General features: G+C 42.3%; 1 protein-coding gene across 7 annotated transcripts; it reads right to left on the minus strand.

Annotated features, from left to right (window-relative positions):
* On the minus strand, positions 1-22,055 carry LOC147207460 (uncharacterized). 7 transcript variants are annotated; one of them, XM_086107624.1, is made up of 11 exons: positions 21,904-22,055; positions 16,423-16,782; positions 13,389-13,508; positions 8,315-8,371; positions 5,184-5,330; positions 4,303-4,470; positions 3,821-3,949; positions 3,119-3,467; positions 1,989-2,700; positions 1,064-1,096; positions 1-775 (listed from the first exon to the last, which is right to left on the minus strand). In XM_086107624.1, the coding sequence occupies exons 1-10, from the start codon at positions 22,016-22,018 to the stop codon at positions 1,064-1,066; spliced, it is 2,190 nt and encodes a 729-aa protein (XP_085963750.1). In that variant the 5' UTR covers positions 22,019-22,055; the 3' UTR covers positions 1-775. The 7 variants fall into 7 exon arrangements, with proteins under 7 accessions (XP_085963750.1, XP_085963749.1, XP_085963748.1 ...); XM_086107623.1 differs by lacking the exon at positions 1,064-1,096 and having other exon boundaries at positions 1-772; XM_086107622.1 differs by lacking the exon at positions 1,064-1,096.
* Positions 22,056-22,802: the final 747 nt, after the last annotated feature.

Genomic DNA, 22,802 nt, shown 5'->3' on the forward strand with positions numbered 1-22,802 from the left:
TTTCACAGCATTTAATGAGGAATGAAGCTGCACTTACAGAAAGTTCACACATGTACATGTTACCGTTTCATTAATTTGGACTTAAACAAATGAATTATCGTACACTGTCCATGGCAAATAAAATTTGGGTCATAAGAACAGTCAGCAGTATTAGTCAAAACCCTGTTTAGATTCACGTTAATAGTGTTGATGTGAGGGGGAGCTTCATTTAGTCAGACCAGAGTAAAATTTTAAAAAGTGCTTTTCCACTATTGTGGGACAGCTACAGGAAATTACAAACTTGGTCGTTAATAACTTCAAGTTCATTGCTATTTGGGTTATTTGTTATTTTTGTGTTGTGTAGCCTACTATTTAATTTTTTTAAAAAAATGTATTAATATTTCTTATTGTCATCACTTCAAACAGAAATGAATGTGGTCATTGTGCCGTAGGCATAAAGCTTTCACTGGTTCCCATCCCCCTTTAAAAGAAGGAAGGTCAGTGGGGTGTTGGTCCTTTCCAGGTCACACACCAAGCCCACATTAGTCCAGCTGAGGCGTACGTAAGGCGACTGGTAACACAAACGAAGCCCCGATGACATCAGCAGTTTAGTTTATATGTGTGTCATCCATGTCTCCATTCAAGGGTACCAGTTACAGTGAGTCTTTTCTCAGCTCACACGTACGTACTGTAGCTCCCATTGAATCACATGGTTGTAGTGTCCGGCCCTTCCAAGAGCTGAGGCTCTTTCAGCCATTCAAACGATAAGGGAATCCCGGCTAAGAAGAGTCCCCTGCTGAGGATGAAAACAAGTCCAAGTGAGTTTACATGAAAATATCTGGATGAATAGGGACATTCCCAGGTTAGAACACACAGGGTGGTAAGTTGTGAAGCAGAACCTGGGACAAACTACACTTCAACTTCTGCCATTACCATTCAAACCCACTCCAAAGCTTGAGCCAACTCTGGTAAATATACTATTTTGAGAAGGACTTTTGATGTTGAAGAGTTTTGCCCAGTATTGCAAGGATGAGATAGATGTTAGCGAGGGTGGGGGGATTGGATGCAGAGCAGAAAATTCTACCTAGTTTTCATTCGGGTAGCATGCGAACCTGACCTGTAAAGGTAAAAAGTTCAATGTACAGGCACATATTTTATATTAGGAAAAATCTCCTGGCATTTCACCAAAAAAAAAAAAAAAGTCACAAGTAGTTATACAGGTTAATCTAACATTAATCTAGCTACCTCATGTCATCAACGAGCATTTCATTGCTCTACCTATCACTATACATCATTAGCATAGATAGACGAACGAAGAAACATCCATCCATGACATGCAGCAAGAAGAAGAAGAGGCAGAGAAGGTCCCCAACTAATCTCCAGTAAAAGGATTTGCTCCCAGAGACAAAAAGACTATATTTCTGTGAGTATTGTTGTATGCTGTTGTATATGTGTTGCAGCTGTGTGCGCTGAAGTAGCAGTTGTTTGAAGGTTCACTGTGATAAAAATGCTAATATCCATTAGCCTTTCTATGGCATTTCACATTATGGGTTAGCATTAAACTAGTCGACTTCAATTCGACAACATTAGATGGTTTGGTTGAAGATTTAGACGTTTAAATATAAAATGCTCAATTCTCTTTTGTGTCAGTTTTGCAGTAAACATCAACAGCCATTGACAAATAAACAGCTCGATGCCAAGTACACTTTGCTTCAGATTTTGAGCACTGTGTAAGCGAGCGTGTCTTCTTTTCCTTTCCTCAAAATGATGGGAAAGGACAGTTTCCCATTTCTTGACAAAAGAGTGTGAGTAAGACATTGGGAATACTTCAAAAAGCGTGTTTTAATAAATTTGAAATGTTTAAAGTGTCTGGGAGGAGGAACACGATTTAAACAACGTGTATGCTCTGTCTATACCGTGGGTGGGTCTGGAATGTGGAAATTTTGAGTGTCTTCTCTACCGATCCGCCAGAAGGCAACACCATTCCAACCCATTCAAATACAACTCACCACTTTTCGAGCCTTGTCTCTGGTCTCCCCTCGCCGACTAAGTGGGGAAGGGGCTGGAGGTTTTGGAGAGCGAGTGCATGCTGGGAGTGGCCGTGGAGAGGGCCTTTCATTCCTGTTTCGCTCTGTATCCGAGTAAGGCGCCAGTGAATCGACTTCAGGCCGGTTGCTAGGTGACCTGCTCCAGTGCCGGCCGGTCTCCCCGCTGCTCTTCTTCGAGCTTCCCTTCGAGGGTGTGTCTGAATCGTCCTCTCCCCGGGCGCCGCTCTTCTCATGGTTGACTCCTCGTAACTTAGCTTTACGCTCCAACAGGCCGTTCAGGAATGCGCTGTCATAGTCTTTCTCTTGAGAAAAAGTTGATGGTGGACTCACAAGGGGAGGCGAGATAGGACGCTCATTGCCCCAGGTGCCCTGCCTCTTTTTAGGGGACGGAAGTGGACTTATGTCTTGTCCATTTTTCTTTTTTCTTCTGGGACGGTCATCGTGGTCAACGCAGTCTCCGAGCTCATCGCGGTGGTGCTGCGGTCGACCGTGACGGTACAAAGGATATCGACTGAACTCACGAAGCTCCGGCTCATCGTCCACCCTTCTTTCTGCTTGTCTGCATTCTCTTGGCTTGTAAGTGGCAGCAAACTCTTCCAGCTCATCCAGCGAGCCGGTCCGGCCTGCAGTTTGGTAGTTCTTTCTTTCCAGATGTTCCGATCGAGGGTTCCACCTGTACGAAAAAGAAAGGGGGGGGGGGTATTGCAGGTATTTCTTTGGGGAACCCATCCATTTATTTGCTGAAATACCCACGTGTTGTCTGATTTTGTGCTCAGGCTAAAGTCATGTCTAAAATAAAAATATTGCTTTGGCCCCGTCAGAGCACAAGGAACAACAGTGGTACCTTGAGATATGAGTGACCTGGATTTTGGAGGAAGTTTTTCAAGACACCAATTTTTTTTATGCTTTTAACTTTAGTGCAAAAATTTGCCCTTTGAATGCGAAATGGCAGCAGTGAACTAAACTTAACTCACTTCATAACAAGCAGAGAGTATTTGTGAGCAGTCCTTCAAAAGCCGTATTTTGCCACTCGCAGTTGAAGGTTATTGTCGAATTACATATCAATAATGAGAATTACAGGTGTACCATACCTGTTGTGATGGTTCTCCTCACTGTGGTTTTGTTGGCGAGCATCACGTACGTGCCTGCGTGACTGAGAGGCGGAAGGAGGGTCATCGCTGTAGCGCCGTGGCAGGAGGGAGTCCTCTGCACATCGACGAGGCTCGGACTCAAGGACCTCGCGATAACGTTGGGGCGAAGAGGGGGTGTTGTCACAGAACCGCCGTGGCTCTGGGCTGCGGTTGTCCTGGTATCTTCTAGGTTCAGGTTGAGGATCGTGATCCGCGATGGGAGGAAGTGCTTTCTTCTGGACCTTCCGGAATGTTTGGCGAAAACCGTTTTCTCCCTCATGGAGGGAACTCAGCTCGGACATGCCGCAGGCTGGATTGGTACAAAGAATTGGAGGGATAAATTAGCATGACTACAAAAGCAAATGTTAGAATTTCATTCGATTTGATAGATGAAAACAGAGAGAAAAATATGAGATCTTAATAATGTTTGATGAGAGATGCTTAAAAACATTCTGCCAGCCAAGCAGACATGCAAGTTTGGATATCAGAATTACTGAGAGATCAGAATTGTTCAATCCAGAGAAACATGCAAAGACAAACGTAATCAATAACGGTACGATGAGTATTCCAGGATGCGGCGTTCAAGGAATACATGCGTATGTACACACATCTCTTGATTGCACATGGAGAGGAGAAGCCGCAGGACATGTTTCTGAAGCTTACACTGGTGACTGGCGGACCTGGCAGGGTTGAAGTGAGCCAGTTGGTTCTCTACATACTGTAGAACCCTGAGAGAGTCCTGGTCCTGAGCTGAGGGCAAGCGGTAGGGAGCTCCTACTGCATGCATGGGAACTGGACATAAACACTGCACCTCATCAGCTTGTCACTGTTTTTCCTCGATATGAAGCACTGACTGTATGAATGATGCTTTTGCTTTTCTACACAGAAGTTAGGGATATTGGGCTTTGGGTTGGGATTTCAAGTTGAACCTGAAATGCACTAAAACCTTCACAGGTGAACTGAAATGGATCTCTAAACGTTTGAATGAACATGTTCAAGGCCAAATTAAGTTCACCTGTCATGGCAGTGGCGCATTTTAGAGTCATTCTGAAACTACAACATCCAGACATTTTTGTGCACAGCGTAGTGTCATTTCAACAGTCCTACAATCAGTTGTGAGAAGTGTGCAAATGCCTTTGACTTACCCGCTGTGAGTAGACTACCATCTGAAGGAGTGACAGATGGCAGATTTTCTACCAGGGAAGGCGGCGCAATGGGCACCATTGCTGGGACACCAGAAACAAAGTATTGCGGGTAGGCAGGTGTCTGAAGAGTGGAGGTGCCCGTCTTGATACCCTTACCTGCTTCGTACACTGGAAGACCAACAATGAACGTCAGTAGTTGCGATTGCGGCACTCCGTGAAAAGCCTTTTGGGCATTGAAGCAATATCCTCGATATCCAGCTTAAGGTCCATGAACTTGTAGACTCTTTGTCCTCACTAGTACGACAATTCAGGTTGTAGTCATAAAATGACTCGGGCCCACTTGTAGAATAACCATTTCTAAACACTTACATTTAATTAATTTCCTCAATTTCCATCTTAAGATCCACTTACAAGTATGCTTTTTGTGATCACTAACTGTTAAGACAATTCATCCCACTACAAGTATGACTAAGGACACACTCATAGAACAACTCTGTTTAACTGGTAACTTTTTTTTAATTTCCAGTGTTGCATTAGGCTCCTGTATTGGCATTTTTCCACACAACTTCGAATTTGTAATAAAAATAGTCGTAGTGGAGTAATTAATGAGGCAAAACTACGAGTAGGGTCTACTAGTGTATGACACATGCCGATTAGTTGGGCCAAGTCGTGCTACAAGGTTTAATTGCATACTACTAGGCCAGACAGAAGAGGCACTGATAGTGAAAAACATTTTGACCAACAAAACGTAGTTGTTCTAGTAGCCTATCCTAGTCATTGTATGGTCCTTAAGTTGGATACCAGAGATATGAAACCAATGTTCAAATGGCTTTCCATATTGTTGTGCTCTATTTGTGTGAGTGTGCTTGTACTCGACTCACAATGCTTGGGGCAGCAGCATGTGTCTGGGCAGCAGCAGCAGCTCACATAGCAGCAACAAGAGTGAGGACAACACTGACACCAGCACACTCCAACCAACAGTAGGAACAACACGCTGCCCAGTGCCACGGCTGCCACAAACACCCATTCTGCAAAAGCACAGAATCAACAAAGAAATAAGGACAGAGTAGACACACACGCATTTGATTGAGGCATTTTAGTTTCATGAACCCTTACTATTGCATTTGTTGTTTTGTTTACATTGCCCTTCATAGACCAATAGGTCCATGTTTTGAATGGAACCGACAGACAGTTTTTGGGACTGTTCTAAGCTCCCTTTTCAACACTGGAACCGCTGTCTCAATCATGAAACACGTTTCACAGTTTCAAGATTGTTAAAATGACCACCATTTCCCTTGATTTAACACACATTGGTAAATCCACAGTGTAGTCCATTTTAGAAAATGTCTGACACAGAACAGCCTCAGTAGACAGTAACTTTGGAGCACCTCAATGATAGAACAATATTTTAAATTTTATTTTTGGGTGTATTTTGAGTCAAATTTCATGGTGAAAGAATGAGACACGAGTATTTTTTATTGCTTTTAAAAACGGTTAAAAGGTCAAAACTGGTTAAAGTTTTCAATGATGAATTCATTGTTTGTTTGTTTGTTTTTTTAATATTTCCACAATCGTTGCACACATTTGCTGCCACCCCTTGAGTCAGTTTTATCATTACACACTTGTCTGTGGCTTCCGCATGAGAATATAAAATGCTAGATTATGAATATTCTATGGTTGGCCATCAAAAGCTAATCCAATTGAATACATTGCAGCATTTTAAAATGATCACTGCAAAAAAAAAAAAAACAACCAAACAAACAAACAAAAAAATCAAATCATTGCATTCAGTGTGTGAGCAGAAAATCATGCAAATAATATTTGTCTACAAGTGATTAAAAAGTAAATTTTCCAAAATCCTGTAGATCCCCTTCCCCGGAGACAAAGGAGAGTTGACACATTGCGCCCTATTTTCATAAGCACACGGCCATGCGGTCAGTCTAAAAACGGGTGCATCTTCATTTTGGTACCGCCGCAAGTCTAGTCTTCCATGTTTGGGGCCATGGAGCACCGCTTTGGCCCATCCATCGCACAGCATAGCCTTGTCACTAACACACCTGATAATTTTGTCACAGAAAGTAGACTGCACTCAGTGTAAAAATGGGTACATCTTAATTTTCATGCCGGGATAAGTCTAGTTTAACCACTGGCCAGGACTCAGCTATGCATCCCACAAAGGCGCTCATGTCAAAAGTAATAAATCTCCACCCATGTGCACAGTTGGACTGCGCTTTGCGCTAGATAGAAGCTGAGCACGAAAAAAGGGCCCATTATGTTCATCTGCGAAACAAAACAGTTGACAACAGATTTTACAAAAGAAGAGATTAGAGTAGTATAATTGTAATACAAAAATGCTTGGGAGTACTGAGTACTGTTGATTAAACCTTCATTTAACAAGCAGATAATCTCTATGTTGACCTAATGTCTCTGGCGTGGAGACAGAAAGGGAAGGAGGAGGCTGATAAGGACATACAAAGTATGTGAAATGAAGGACAAAAATATCTCTTTAAACACACGCATACAACAGAGAGGAAACCTGATTTAGCTACAGGAAGGAAAGGAATGGTTCCCGCTGCTGTTTCGACAAATCTGCTTGCAATGGGATCTCATTAAAAATCCTTACCACACACATCCACCCCAAAGATAAGCTTCCTGGAACCATTCTGCGTGACCCAAAAACTCCATGCCATTTTGTCAGCCACATCTGTGGCCATAAACAGCACACTATGTGATGATTAAATATGGTAGGGGAGCGTAATGTCACATAAACAAAAGTCACTCCCTGTAGATTGTAATGGTTGTACTGGGGCGTTTCGAACAATAAGAGCCAAGTTGCAAATATAAATACACCTTGAAAGACCATAATACGTGTTTTCCAGCACAGCTCATCTGGGAGCTCGGTAACAAAATCCAAGGATAGATTCAATTGTGAGCATTAATCAGCCCCGAAAAAGATCTTCACTATGACTAAATGCAACAATTGTTTTAACAAGTGCAGCTCAAACATTTTACACCAAGATCGCCTTACAAAATAAATATTCTCTCTACAAGTGTCACCTTCACAATGCAAATTAAAAAAGGACAGTAGGCCCAAGTGCTCATCAAAAATGAAAGGTCTTACTCCTAAAAATGAGATTCATGATTTTCAGTCACCAATTTAACATGGAAAATGAAAATGAAAATCAATGAATCAACTATAATATATTGCAAAAAAAAGTTAAATAAAAAAACATTAAAATTGTTGGCGAACCTCTGGAGAAGCTTTGCCAATTTGAACAAATGCATCAAATAATAATAATTACACCAAAACAAAAAAAAAGCCACAAAAAATAAAGCATTACTATGAATTACAATAATTATTCAGGTTCAAACAGTTTTCATTTCCTTATTGAAAAGTGCGACCAACGTGAGGCAGGATCATTCATACAACATATCTGCCTCAGAAGGTTTTGGATATATGTAAACGCACTGAATAAAAACACGACAAGAAACTCATAGCCACCATTATAAGTGCAGTGTAGGTCACCGGATTGAATTACAGGTGTCACGATTAACTAGCCAAATGCTCTGGTTTCAGCCGCTCCATAGTAATTATTCAGATTTTTTTTGTAGTCTTTCATGAAAGCAAACCGATTATGTTTTGTGTTTAATTAAAACTACACATTTGCAAACATTTCTTTTTACTTTGGAAAAGAATGAATCAACCAGTAACTGAATCCGTTTCAGAGGTTGATGATAAAAAAATTAAGTCACATTATTTAATGGAATAATCATTAGAATAATCAATTCTAAAATTAATTACTAGTGACAGCTCTAATTTGAATATGACCTGTCATCACAAGCTGGTCGTCAGCGCAAGCAATCAGTGACACAACAATCTACGAAACAGTTGTTTGCGCAGTAAATGCAAGCACAGATATCCAGTTAGCGCACAGTTAGTGTTAGTAAGAGTGAAAGAAAGCAGGTGAGGGTGGCGGGGGGGGGGGGGGGGGGGGGGTCATAATGCCCCTACCTGGCATAATCTTCAATTCAAAGTCAGGAAGCAGATCTTCAGGCACACCTGAGAAACCTGGTGAGAGACAGAGCACAGGTGAAGAGGAGAGGAAAGGGAATGGGGTGGATGTCACCAAGAACACTGCAGCCAAGGAAGTTATTGGTGCAGCAGCAGCAGCAGCAACAGCAGCAGCAGCATGCATTTAGACAATGAGAAATATAAGCACTTGAACACAATCACCCGCCATTTTCTTAGAAACACCCGTACAAGCCCGTGGGAACCAATATAAAAGCAGTCAATCTTTCGGAAAGATATCTTCCATTTTTTTGATTTGTTGTTATTATTTGCCAGATTTGTGTTAATTTATTTTGATTTGTTTTACTTGATTTCGTTTTTTGTATTGACTGTAAAATGCAGTGTTATGGTATGTAAAAGCAAATGACTGTATTCTATACGTTATGTGGCGCACTTTGTGAGTTATGAGTGGCAATCAGGGACGTCACTCAAGATGACACTCAGTACTGAAATACTCTCATATTACAACTGATTATTTTTTGTGCTCACACTAACTCATGAAATGCTGTCACACACCTGTGAAATACTCTCACAGGACTGATACACACATTTCAGTTTCATGTCTGCAAGGATTTCAGTAGTGTGTGTGAGATCGCATCACTAAAGTATGAGAGCGAAAAAAGTTTCTGTTGTGCGTGTGTGTGTGTGCGTGCGTGTGTGTGTGTGCGAGTGTGTGTAAGTGAGCTTTTCACTTGTGACTAGTCAAACATGCTCATACACACACACACACACGCACACACAACAGAGAGTGAGAGAGAGCAAGAAAGAGTGAGAAAGAGAGAGAGAGCGCATTTCACTAGTTTATGAAAAATGTTTCACTTGTGAACATATGAGCGTTTTCACTACTGCATACATGTACCGTATAAGCATGTAAAAAAAAGTGTCACTTGTGTGTATGAGAGTAGTGTGTGTGAGAGGTAATCCTGGATTACATGGCTCACATGTACCCTCCTAGTAAATCCTCTCTGTGAACGGTGCTACGATATTTGAATAAAATTTTACTTGTCACTTAAGTGACGACAGTGGCACTGAGTATGTCTTTTATATTCTATTTCTAAACATGAAGACAACTCCTACTTGTGTTCAGCTCAGCACCAAAATTTACTGTGTTCTTGAGTTTGTCTCTTAACATAAAAATGACCATTAATAAAGATGAAAAGGCAGCCAATGCATTGGATCACATCAGAATTTATGGGTGTAAATAATGCAGATGGAGTGTGCAGACACAGATAAAGAATGTGAGTGTATCAGACAGGCAATGAAAGAGGATCAGCATGCACCATTCCACTCTCGTTTTAAAATGGAGGAAATCGTAATGCAATCAAAGCAGAGTGATTGCTTGATTTGCGTTAAAAAAATATTTTAGTGATGCTGCAGTGGATGATATGACATGCAGTTGCCGATATCATAGGTGGCAGTCAGCATACAAGCAGGCTATGTGCAAACATTGCAAAACTTGTCAGTCTTGGCTGGAGCGCACAATTTACCAGTACACGAATGAATCTCGAATCTGTTCCTATGAGTTACTTCAAAATTCTGACGTGCGTCAATTACAATGCTTGCAAAAAGTAAGGGATATTTGCCTGGTGGGGTTAAATTTCAGAATGACCCCAAAATGTGCTATAATATTCACAGGTGAACTCAATTTGACCCCCTTCAAACTTTGGTGAGTCGTGTATACATAAATATACAGGTATACATAACATCTAGATATATAGGACGTATATTTGTTTTGAGGTACAAATCTGACATCCTGTGTTGTCTTCATTCCATGTAGGGCTTGCCAATTATGAAATGTCATCATGCTAGTGTGTCCTGTTGGTGCTTTTGAGCAGATTGCTGAAGCAGAGGGAAAAACGACAAAGGTACAAAGTTGGAGTGACAACATCAGGAATGCTGTAAGCGTAATAGTGATGCTTTGCTCGGCCTCAGCTGACAGTGGCCATACCTCAGTCAGCATATTTCGGGGATGCTAAAGTGGTCTTTGCTGGCTTTGGAAACAAACAAAAAGCAAGAACCACTAAGAATGTTGGTTTGAACATCTACTGCATCTGGACTGAAGTTATTTGCTTTTCAAAAATCTATCTGCTTGTGTGGAATTCCAATACCAACAGATGGCAGATGACTCATCTTAAGATCATTTCAAATATGCTGCTTACAGAATGGAAGCAGGTGGTATTTGTACAAGAACACGTGCTAGTGCAGATTGAGGGATGAACTGTAAAAGGAGAACTGCCAATTTCATGCTGGATTAATATGAATAAATAACAATAATAACTTCAAGTGTATTTCAAATGACATTATGATGGTCCCAAATTTAGCATGTCCGGCGCATTTACACTGTTTATTCTTGTGTTGATTAATGTGCGCTGTTCCAATGACATAAATAAATAAATAATAAAATCGTATAAGTAACATGAGCCCGCACTATTGATTTTAAAGGCCCTGGATATCTTACATTGACAGAAAATAATAATAATACAATTTCAATGCAATTATAATGGGCATCAATTATATGCAGATGTTTGCTGTTTGCGGACTCGCTTGGTCCTTTTTCCCCGCAAACAGCGGGGGTCCGCTGCATTGTCTTTTCGTTCTGTCTCTTCATCCCTTAGGTGTTTATGGATTTGTTGACCAAAACAAAACATTTCTAAAACGCGGTAGCAGTTGTTTGACATTACATTTGGACATATTTTGACTAATTGGATTTCCATGAATACATACAGGTTTATAGTGATTAACATTAGCTCGGTGACATGATGTCAATCTCAATCGATTGTATTATCTCAATCTCCATATTATTGGTAAATGAAGCCATTTGCTCATAAAACAAACGCCTCTAAGCCATCCTCAGATGCCCCAACATTTGGTATGGAAACAGAAGTGCCACAGCCGGCAGATTTCCTGATTGAGGCCTTGTCAGAAAAATCTTGTCATGTGTATTAATCTGTGGTGTGATTCTATCCTGTAAAGATCGGCAAAGCCCAACTCAACATGCGGCGTTATTCAAATCAAGGTTTCAACTAAATACCAGTAAGTTGCTGATGTGTTTGTGTGCATACACATAAGTCCTCAAGTGCCAGACAGACAAAAGGTGGTGACTCAGAATGAATGAGAGGACCAAGCCTCTCAACTGTTGCTATAGTAACACTTGGAATTGCACATAAATTGAGCACCCTGTCACTGCAAAGTGCAACAAGTAACACACAATAGAGCTACAGTACTCACAGGGGCTGCAAACTGACACACACTACACACATGTACAAAATACATCATATTAAAGACCCTGCATAGTGAATTCAGAGATTTGTTTCCAAACACATGATAAACATTTAAAGATAATTGCTGAAAACACACAAAGACTGAGAACTGTGTAGAACTCAGTTGTGGAGATATAGGGCCCTGTTTTGATTCCGGGCGCAAATCGAGCGCCAAGTGCAGTCTAACTGTGCGCATGGGTGGAATTGTCTTTCTTTTGGTATTTGGTTAGACTATGCACCGGTAGAAGTGGATCTAACGGGGAATTTGCACCTTTGTGAGCTGTTGTGGGATGGATCACAGTGTTTTTCCAGCCAATCCTGGCTGCATCCCTAATTGGCATCAAAATCAGGGTGGTACATTGCCACGCCCGAGAACTCTGTGCTTATATTGCGGAAACAAAAATTAGACTCACTAAGGTTTGTGCATGACATTGGCACATAAACCGCAAGATCTCCACTTGCAAATGATGCTTGTGATGTGAGCAGTTGAAGTCTTGCATCGCCTGATCGTACATGTCTGACCTCACCCCGCCCTCCCATTCCCAATATTGAAGGGGTATTCAAATATTTTTAAGATCCTAATGATTTTAATTTGTTCAACTAATTTATTTCTACAATGATTCAGTGAGATTGTCCCATCCTGGTGTCATATGAATGAAATACTGTACCACGAGGGCCACCACTTGCGCACCTCAACTAATCCATCCATCCATTTTCAAGGCTGTGGATCCCCACAAGGATCGCGGGGCGTGCTGGAGCCTATCCCAGCCATCTTCGGGCAGTAGGCGGAGTACACCCTGAACTGGTTGCCAGCCAATCGCAGGGCACACATAGACGAACAACCATCGGCGTTCACAATCACACAAAGACTAGCGCGGACACAAAAATGAAGTTAAGCCCGTTTTTACGCGGAGCGTACAGGCACCAGTCTACCAAAAGAGCACGCATAGCGTAAAACTGTTTTTCACAATTTCAGTTATTATGATTGTTTTGGAAGGCCGCGGCATAAGTGGTGGTGCCAGACACACTTTGGAGTGCAGAATGAGTCACCCCTCCTTGACAGTAGAACAGGGCACATTCAGCAGGCATTGCCACAGCATTCGAGAATTGGAGAATTGATTTTTAATGCTTTTTGAAGCCTCATTTTATCTATTTGGTGATTTTTTTTCATTCAAATTTGACAATGTTGTTTACAACACTATTTTATATGTACTGTATGCCTTTCATACATCAATGCTCTGCTGCTGACCTTATTTTGTATATTTTGTCGATCATAACCACTTTTGGCCAATTAAAATCCAAGAAAATGATTTTTTGAATTCCGTGTTATTTACCGGACTGATTCATATAAAGGATTGCACAACAAGTAAAATCAAAGGTTGAATAAAACAAATTGAGTTAGTTACTATGACAACAGGCTACGAGTTCCAGAGAATTACCTCCGCATCTTATAAAGCAGCTTATTAATGAGGTGCTATTGTTCTCTTGGTGATGAATAGGACCACTTATGAATGCCACATTATGCAACACTGTCAATTTGGGCTGCAGTCTTTGTTTCTTCCAAGGCTGGAGCAGGCTTGTGAATTGTGCTACTTAAACAGGGGGTTAATTAGTGTGTGATGGGATTTCTACTGAAGAGATGCTTTAAGACAGTTGTACAACAAGGGGCCATTGGACGCAATAAACAAACATTCAATTGTGACAGCTGGATTTCTAGGTGGACTGAAGCTGCTTCTCAGAAAGTATCAGCACCTTACCCAAAACCAGCAGCTCCACAGACGCTTCATTCTGTCCCACCACATCATCAGCTATTACCACTTTGCATGTATACACGCCGCTGTCCCCCCACTGGACCTCTGCGATTCGCAAGTCTGCCTCTGAAAGGTACAAATAAGTGGAAATTAATGCATTCATCATGAAACAATTGCTACTTTTTTCAAGCTTAAAGTAATGAAAAATAGTCAAGCATCATACAAAAAAAAAATTAAGGTTCAGTACATATGGAAAGCTGCTTGCGCATTTATTGATTCAGTTTACAGTGCATGTAGTTATACTCTCTTTGTCCTCTCATAGAACAATTGTTTATTGCTCAAAATGTATTTTGCCAGGACTAACCCCGCCTACTGCCCGAAGACGGCTGGGATAGGCTCCAGCACCCCCCGCGACCCTAGTGAGGATCAAGCGGTTCGGAAAATGGATGGATGGATGGATAATCCCACGTTTTGCCCAATGGTATGCAATCCAACATTACTAGTAAACTACTGTGCTAAACAAGTAACACTGCTAGGCTGGCAGGACCAAAATGCGAGTACTATGAGTAATTTTGCCTCACAAGTAGAATGTACTGTAACTGACCGACTTGTACGCCAAACTTGTCCTACTAGAGATAAAATGTTACAACGAAGGCACATTTGTTTCACTAAGGTGCCCTCAATCTTCGAGTGCCTTGAATTGTCGAAGTAGTCAGGCTAAAGAAGATACTTTTGGACTTCATACTACTAGTGCTACGAGTGACATAAAAATTACACTAGTTAACAGCTATCTCTTCACTAGTAGTAGTATTGGTAGCACCGCTATCCTGCTAGGATGCCAACCAAAAGCTGTCCTAATAGTGTAGAGATTACAAGATAGTGGAAAAATACGGTACTTGCAAAACATAGTCAATCTAGTACAATACAATACATCTTTATTTATATCGGGCTTTCACAACAGCTGCAGCTGTAAAAAAGAACAGTTAACATAAATAACAAAGCAATATAACACTGGACATAACATAAGTCACAGGCAGTCATGCAATCGTAACCACTATTCCTGCAGACAGAACTACAGAAATGTCATACAACAGAGGTAAACGTGTCAGTCAGAGATTCTAGTCGTGTACTAGTGCATGGACGTGACGCTGGATATCTAGGATATCAAATAAATAGCTTTTCATAAGTCCGCCTCATGCCGAGTGTATTTTGGCTGGAGAACTATCCACGCAGGACAATGCAAGGCTGCTGCCACTATTGTAGAAGATCAGACATAAAAACAACAGCCAGGAAACGGGTTGTATTCTTGATTTCCTTTTCCTGTTTGCCAAGGAAGCAGGCGGAGCGGCCCTGATATGCACCACTTACCGTGGGCAATCTCTCCTTCAACACAAATAACTTTATACGTCTAATCGAAGCGTCAAAGCCATTTCTTTGCTGTAACACTTTTCACAGCAGAAACTACAGGTCCTTGTACCAGGTTGCTCCTCAACTCTATAGTAGGGTAATTCACGCACTAGTGGAATGACTGTGCTTTACTTTTTCTTTTTTTTACACTACTGTATGACATTTCTGTATACTAGTAGGATAACTTTGGCATAGAATAGGACAATTATTGTACATATTGTAGTGAAGCAAAACTGTGCACTAGTTGAAAAGTGTGCTCTAGATGTTAAATAGTAACATTTCACTTGAAGTATTAGCCGCACTCAGTGCTCAACTAGTGCACAATTTTGCATCACTAGTAACATGCAGTTGTTCTGCTAGTTGCTAGTGTGCTGAAGTTGTCCTACAGGTGTACAGAAATGTCATACAGTACTGGAAAAGTTACAAGTGAGACACAGTCGTTCTACCTGTACCTGTGTTATCATACAATCATATATATCCCCACAAGCTTGCCCGCACAAGCACGTACAAGCACACCCACGCGCACGCGCACACACAGAAGACCCTGATATTTAAAAAAGACATGGCGAGACACAGAGGAACCACATGAGGAAAAAAAAAGCACCCAATAGATCCACTAGAGCAGGGGTGGCCAACCAGTCAGAGACTAAGAACCAGTTTTTTTACAGTGTTACTGCAAAGAGCCACACACACACACAAACACACACGCATGACCATGCACTCGCGCACATATGCATGCACAACACGACGAGCAACAGCCAGAGTGCCAGAACATAAATGAAACCTAAAGACACAAACACACAAATCTCCCCCCCCCCCCCCCCCCCATTTCCTCCTCCCACCACTCGCGGTCGACTTGGGACCAGTCTGCTGGCTCTTGGTCGATTGCGATCGACGTATTGGGCAACCCTGCCTTAAAAACAGAGATCATTCGCTGACTAGGTGAGCACTTAGCGCCGTAGTCTGCGCATGAGCGATGTTTCAGTCATCTGATTGGTTGCCCTCTATGTCAATTAAGTAACGGGATTGATGATAGGCGGACAACTGTCGTGTGAAAGCCAGGAGCCGCATTGAACCAGCCGAAGAGCCGCATGCGGCTCGCGAGCTGCGGGTTGGCCACCCCTGCAATAGAGGCTACATATAAATGGCTTTATGAAAAGCTGTTTGAGAATCTACTAGTGCACTGGATCATCCATATCCTCTATAGCATGATAATTCCAGACAAATGACTCAGGAGCACAAGTACACTCCTACACATTATTTATATTCTTTCCATTACTGCATTCTACATCATGATGAAATTTCTGCGCACTAGTAGGACCACTTTGTCAAAATAGTAGGACAACAATACTGTATGTTACCAGTGAGGCAAAAGTACTAGTGGGAATTTGGTGCTAGTAGGAGGGTACAGGAGGCTACAGTTCTTCACACATGCCTACAAGTTGGGCCTAGTAGTGTTACTAGTGCAGCACAGTAGTTAAGCAGCAAGTTTTTAAATCAAGCCATTGAGAACAAGGGTGGTCTACCTCCATGTTATCACCTAATGAGTGTGATTCAATAAAATGTGTGTGCGTGTGTGTGTGTGTGCGTGTGTGTGTGTGTAAGTGTGCGTGCATGCATGTGCCGTACTCACTGTTGATGATGGAAACGTCTCTGTTCTTGTAGTACTCTGAGAGCGTGACAGATGATCCAGAGACAGAGGCCACAGTTCGCACCGTGCGGCTGCTATCCGAGCAGTCGAGGTAGCTCTCTTTCTTCACGTTCTCGTGACCTCCCCCTCCCAGCAGTCTGGCTCCGCTCAGGCTGTCGGAAAAGCTGAAGGAATCCCGTGTGCGGTCCCGGCAGTACGACTTGTAGACCCACTGCACTATCGGCGTTTGGGTGGACACGCTGTTGAACTGGCACGGCAACACCACCGACTGGAACAACACAGCATACTTCTTCTCATCTCGTACTAACACGTGAATTCCGCAGCATCGCTCAGGGAGGAAACCTGTGGGAGGACAACAGCAAGGTCGGCTTTTCTATACACAACAAGGTCCGGCCAGGCTAAACAGGTCCAAGAAAGAATCGTAAGTGTACAGAGATGAGACATATGGAAAGATGTTGAAGCGCTGATTCGATAATCTATTTTTGTGTACTAGTGAACTAGTACTATGTACTAGTATACTGTTTCTACTAACTTGTTAGACAATTCAGCACATTAGTGAATGATGAGGGCACATCTGTAGAGTAGCTCTGTCATACTAGTGATTACTGCCTTCCACTGCTGAATAACATTTATCCACAGTCATAGGACACCTACATGTTACTAGTGAAGCAAAACTAATAGTGGGTATCTTGCAGCTAGTTGAGCTTAGTGGTGGTACTAGTGCAGCTCAGTATATTTTATTGCTTACTAGGGGGCCAATTGTAAAATAAAAAAAAACAAAAAAACATTTCCACTACTTTCTGCACACTAGTAAGATATTTTTGGCATACGAGAAGGATAACTACCTAAACTACCTGTTACTTGTCAGGAAAAAAACGGTGCCTGCCACTAGTGCTATGAGAGAATAGCTATAACTTAGCACACACTTCCCAACTAGTGTCAGTAGCAACATGTAGTTGTCCGACTTGTGTACCAAAGATGTCCTTCTAGTGAAGACAAAGGCACTATTTTTGGGGACAGGTGCCAGTGGGTTCCGCGTAAAAACAGGTCCAAGCTAACACGTTAGGGAGTACGATGCACCTAACTTGGCATTCCAGTGCATGGAGTTGTCGCGCCCCTGATGCACTTGATCATTTGGGCCCGGAGCAAAAATGAGCGCATCTCCATTTTCTTGCCGGGGCAAGTCTAGTTTAGCATGTTTGTGAATTTGCTGGATTGCGCTCTGCGTCACTCTGTGTTCTGGCAGACCTTTTTCTATTATTACACTCCCCCAGTGCACCTGCCGATTTGGTTAGAAAAAAATCCAATGATTTTTGGTAGACTAAAATTTAGGCAGGTGCAGACAGATTCCTCGGACATGTGTTGTAGATGTCATATTTCAAAACTATCACCAACAGCATGTGACAACCCCTTTGAATCAGTGTAGAAATCAATTCTTTGAATGAATTATAATCATTATTATTTTAAAAATATTTCAATAGCACAACAATTGGGTGTGGGGGTCACACACGGACGCACGGTGCGGGGGTGCAAGGCAGTTCCATTTGCCCACGTCACATGCACAGCTGACTACATCATCCACAAGGGGGGATCTTGTCGTTCCTTTAACTCTAAAAGCATCTTTCTCTGCAAGTGCTTACCTCGCTTTGCTGAATTTAAATACATTAATGAGAGGAGCCACTTTGATTGGCCGGGAGTCGCCTGCCTCCCCTCCCACAATGGCATACAGTGATGCAAACACCCCCTTCTATCTGCGCTAGTCAAGCCAAATACCAAAAGAATGAAAACGTGACCCATGCGCACACTTCGACTGCACTTTGTGCTAGACTTGCACTGGGCATGAAAATAGGGCCCAAAGCAGTACCTTCAGCTGAATATCGTTGACACAGAATAAATGTTCAAATGTTTTCCATAAAGCATGAGCATTTAGGTCCATGTACGAATACTTTGTACACTCTTGGGCCACACCAGTAGGACAATTCAGCGCACTAGTAAAATGACTACTTGTAATAGTGTTTTTTTTTCAACATTGCTGCACACTAGTAGAAAAACTGCAAATTACTAGTGAAGCAACATGTGCCACTTGGTGTTTGTGGCCTACCCATTCTACTAGTCAAGAGCTACTGCTAGATGTAAAACAGTCAAATTCGATTACTGTAACTCATAGTGTAGTACCACACATTTGTCAACCAGTGATAATTTCGCCTCACTGGTAACATGTAGTAGTTCTTCTGGTAGGCCAAAGTGGTTGCACAAGTGAGGACAATGAGTCCACTACTACAAGGGGCTTAAGCTTGATATCAAGAATTTGGAATCAAAGTACCCTTTGGCTTTCCATAGACAACTACAGATAACGAGATGCTGAGTCTGAAAACTAGAGAAATACGAGACAAAACATTTCTAGCAAACGCACAGTGTGATGTGAAAAAAACCAAGGCTGAGTTGTAACTTGAACGGTCCTGTTGTTGTTTTTGAGCCTGTGAAGCTGTAGTCACTGGCGTCACATGATGACCAGGAGCTTGAACCCAACAGTTCAGGAGCAACATTCACCCCAAGGAGAATCATGTGAAAGAAACATGCCCCCCACACATTCACACCCACTAACATCTGTAAAAACACAAAGTCAGGTGTTTTAGGGTGCGCACACCGTTGCGCTCAGCATGGTTATCCCTCCCTCTTCTGTCTAACACTGACTTACACTCACCTCATTTTAACTTAACACATGCTGGAGCATACCACACTGATGACTATCATTATAAATTGTACTGATTTCTCAACCGCTGCAACGTTGTCAGTATGTATGATCATTCTTATGCCGTTTTACTCTTTCACGGTTTTGAGATCACCACCCCAAAGACCAACAGGTGGATGTTTAAATGGGTGCAAGGGTGCATTGTCAGGAATGTTTCCAAGTCCACAAGCCCTCGAACACTGTCCCATGAAAATATACATAATGCTGGGTATGTATATGTATACATGACTTGGATGCTTTTACTATTTCAAGATATCCCCAAGACCATTAAAAGACCATGTTTATGCTTGTTTCATGAAAACTATGCAAATGTGGTGGACCACCGATGGACCTCAGTACTGTATAAACTTCCTCTTGAAGCGAATAAAATAATTCATTAATACACACATACTGTTAGGTTGATTGTTTTTAGTTAGCATACATTTGCATATTATTAATGATAAATTGATTATGCTTGCAATGAAGAACGCTTATGCTTTTAATAAAAATATAATGCTTTTAATGAAGATATGCTCACATTTATAATATAAGAATGCTTAGTGCACTGTGTGGCAGTTGAGGGACGCAGCCACCTTTCTGAGAAAGTGGTTGAGATAAGTATTAAGACAAAATAAGAGCAAGGTCGGACGTGGACGGAACTATCAACATCAGCTGCAACTTGGTGTTTTTGTAATGATTGCACACATGTATGTAATTTTCACTCACATACACACACATAGTCAAACAAGTTCAGTGTGTCTTCAACAGCCCTCACCCTTTAAGTTGGACACACCCATGTATTAGATTCCCAATAAATGAGAGGGCGAGCGGGGAGATCCTTGGGTGACGTGCAGAGAACTGAAACCTAACGCTTCTCCTCGTTCCCCCCTGGTACCAGAATTGAGTCTCCTGTCTCATCCTTGTGTTTTATTTCTGAATGTCAAATTGATGGACCAGACACATACATACATACATACGTACATACTGTACATGCATACAAAATTAGACAGTCTCAGTGTACACAAACTTTGAAGCAACTGTACAAAAGAATATGTTCATCTGGTGCCTTTTTGGGTCACTTTTGGGAGAAAAATTCAGAATGAAAGAATGACATTTTGGGGTATTTTTATTGTTAGTATTCAAATGTCAAAAGAGGTCAAATTTGACAACGTGTGCCATCACGGTACTATAACTATATATATAAATCAAGATTTATTTTTTTTTACACATTTACACTTGCATGGCCGAGAAACATGTTACTTTCAAAATGTCAGTTTTATTTATTATTATCAAGCATATATTGTTACATTAATAATTTTTTGATGATAGGAACCTTTGATTATTTTAATTTTCATTCCCTTGGGGAGAAACCGTTTCCACAGTCAAACAAATCAGAGGTTGATGGATGGTATTGTTTCAGAGAGGTACTGGACTCCAAGGCAACAGTGTGTACTTTGTCCAAGGATCCCAGACAGTAAAAGTCAAGTGTACAAAAATTCTTGGAGGGTAGCATCCCAGTTACAAGACTTTACCCCAAAGATACAACGTCGTATACAGTACTGTGAAAGATGAGAATACAACATTATAACAGGTGTGTTTCCAGCCAGCCTTTATTAAACTACACTCGCGGCATTTTAGAATCAAACACGTTTTAGAACCAAACAAAACTAAAATAGATATCATACTGGAAGAGCTTTCTCTTTACTTCCAGAAAGCACAGCAACAAAGACAAAGGACTGATTCTCCTTGGATCAAGCGCCCACTTCAGCAACCCCACGCTTTATTACTTTTTTAGTACAAAATCCCTCCCGGAGAGAACATATAAACTAAAGGAGGAGGTGGGTGGGAGACGGTGGCGGGTTCCTATTGGGATATTAAAAGAGGGGCAAAGAATGTTGCTGGGGTGCGGCATAAATAGTGCACTTTTGACTCGAAACATAAAATATTTCACCCATATGTGTCTGTGAAGACACGGGCGCATAGACATGACAAAGCCTTTCAACTTTTTTATATTTCAGATGACTTTATTTTTACTGCCCATCAGGGTTAGGGTGGCCATCGGGAATTTCGGGATAATACAGGATGTAAATTTTCCAGGGGCACGTCCTGGGCATCACGACCGACCAATGCCCAACTCTCGTCAATGATCATTTTTCGGCACGTGACTGCTGCACCCAGTCGCCGACAGCATATGGGGGCACGACGCCATGTCGATGACAACTTTTCAACGACCCCCCCCCCCCCCCACACACACAAACGCGCGCGCGCACACGCACACGCCCATGCACGACGACTATTATAAGTGACGGCCTCCGTCGACGACTATTCCCTGGAGAAATTTTGTTCCCAGTGAATATAGTTTTATACACTTGGCTGTAGTCAGTCAAGTCTTTTAATCCACCCACCCTCTAACTCGGATTGATCAATCATGATTTAGTTTTAACAGTCAACTACAAAAGTGGCTGGCCATAAAGAAAACTTCTTTCAAGTTGCGACACTTGACTCACAAATCACCGAGCTCAGCGAACCAAGAAAAAAAAAAGAAATAAAAAAAAAATGTTGTGCTCACATAGACAACTTGGAATCTGATTATTAGAGTCGAATAGGAACCTTGCATTTGGGCAAAGTAATTTCGTCTTTAAAACGAATGACTGCATCCACCTATCAAGCAGTGAACAGGTCGTACAACGAGAACTACTGTGTGAACTTCTATCCGCTTTCTTTCCACTTACCTGCCAAACAAGCGATCAAGATCCACCACTTCGGTATGAAAAACATGTTCCAGACGCTATAAGTGAAGTTCAGTTCATCCGAGTGGATGTTGCGCTGTTTTCTCTTGCGTTTCATCCTGGACGTCGCTTGTTTCGCTCACACAACCTTCGGTTGTCGGTGCACTGAGTGGAGGGCAGATAACGGTACGAAGAGAGTCAGGCTAACTATTAAAACGCATTGTCCGGGAAATATTTTCACAATAAGAGCAATACTGGGGTGGTTCCTGTTTATCCGTTTTCGGCAAAGAAGTAGCAACGGCAGCACTTGTACATTCTTTGTTGCTAGCAGTGGCGGTTCTGGGGCGGGGGGGGCACTGGCCAACGGGGGCCAGTGCCCCTGTAGCACCGATTCTGGCCCCCCCTGTCCAGGCGTTTACAAAGAGCAGCAAAAACTTTGGACTCAAAATTTCTACCTTGGTCACTGTGGAGGATATCTGCAGTCCCAAACCGACAGAACATGCCCTCCAGTAGCGCATCCGCCACTGTCTCCGCCTCTTGGTCTGGCAGTGCGTATGCCTCAGGCCACTTAGTAAAATAGTCCATCGCACATAGCACATAACGGTTCCCTCTGTCCGTCACGGGGAAAGGGCCCATAATGTCCACAGCGACCCTCTCCATGGGCGCCCCAACCCTCTGTTGCTGAAGCGGTGCGTGCAATTGGTCTTGAGGTCCCTTGTAGGCCGCACACTCGTCACAGCGCCAGCAGAAGTCCTCTACGTCCCGTCGATGCTGACCCCAATAGAACCCTTGGCGCAGCCGTCGGAGGGTCTTGGTGCTGCCAAAGTGTCCTGAGCCGGTGCTCCCATGGCATGCTCTCAGCACCATCTCTTTAAGAGCTCCGGGCACTACCACCTGCCATC

This window comes from Hippocampus guttulatus, chromosome 3, assembly GCF_054856545.1.
Source record: "Hippocampus guttulatus isolate MCC_2025c chromosome 3, RoL_Hgut_1.0, whole genome shotgun sequence".
In the NCBI taxonomy this organism is placed as follows: domain Eukaryota; kingdom Metazoa; phylum Chordata; class Actinopteri; order Syngnathiformes; family Syngnathidae; genus Hippocampus; species Hippocampus guttulatus.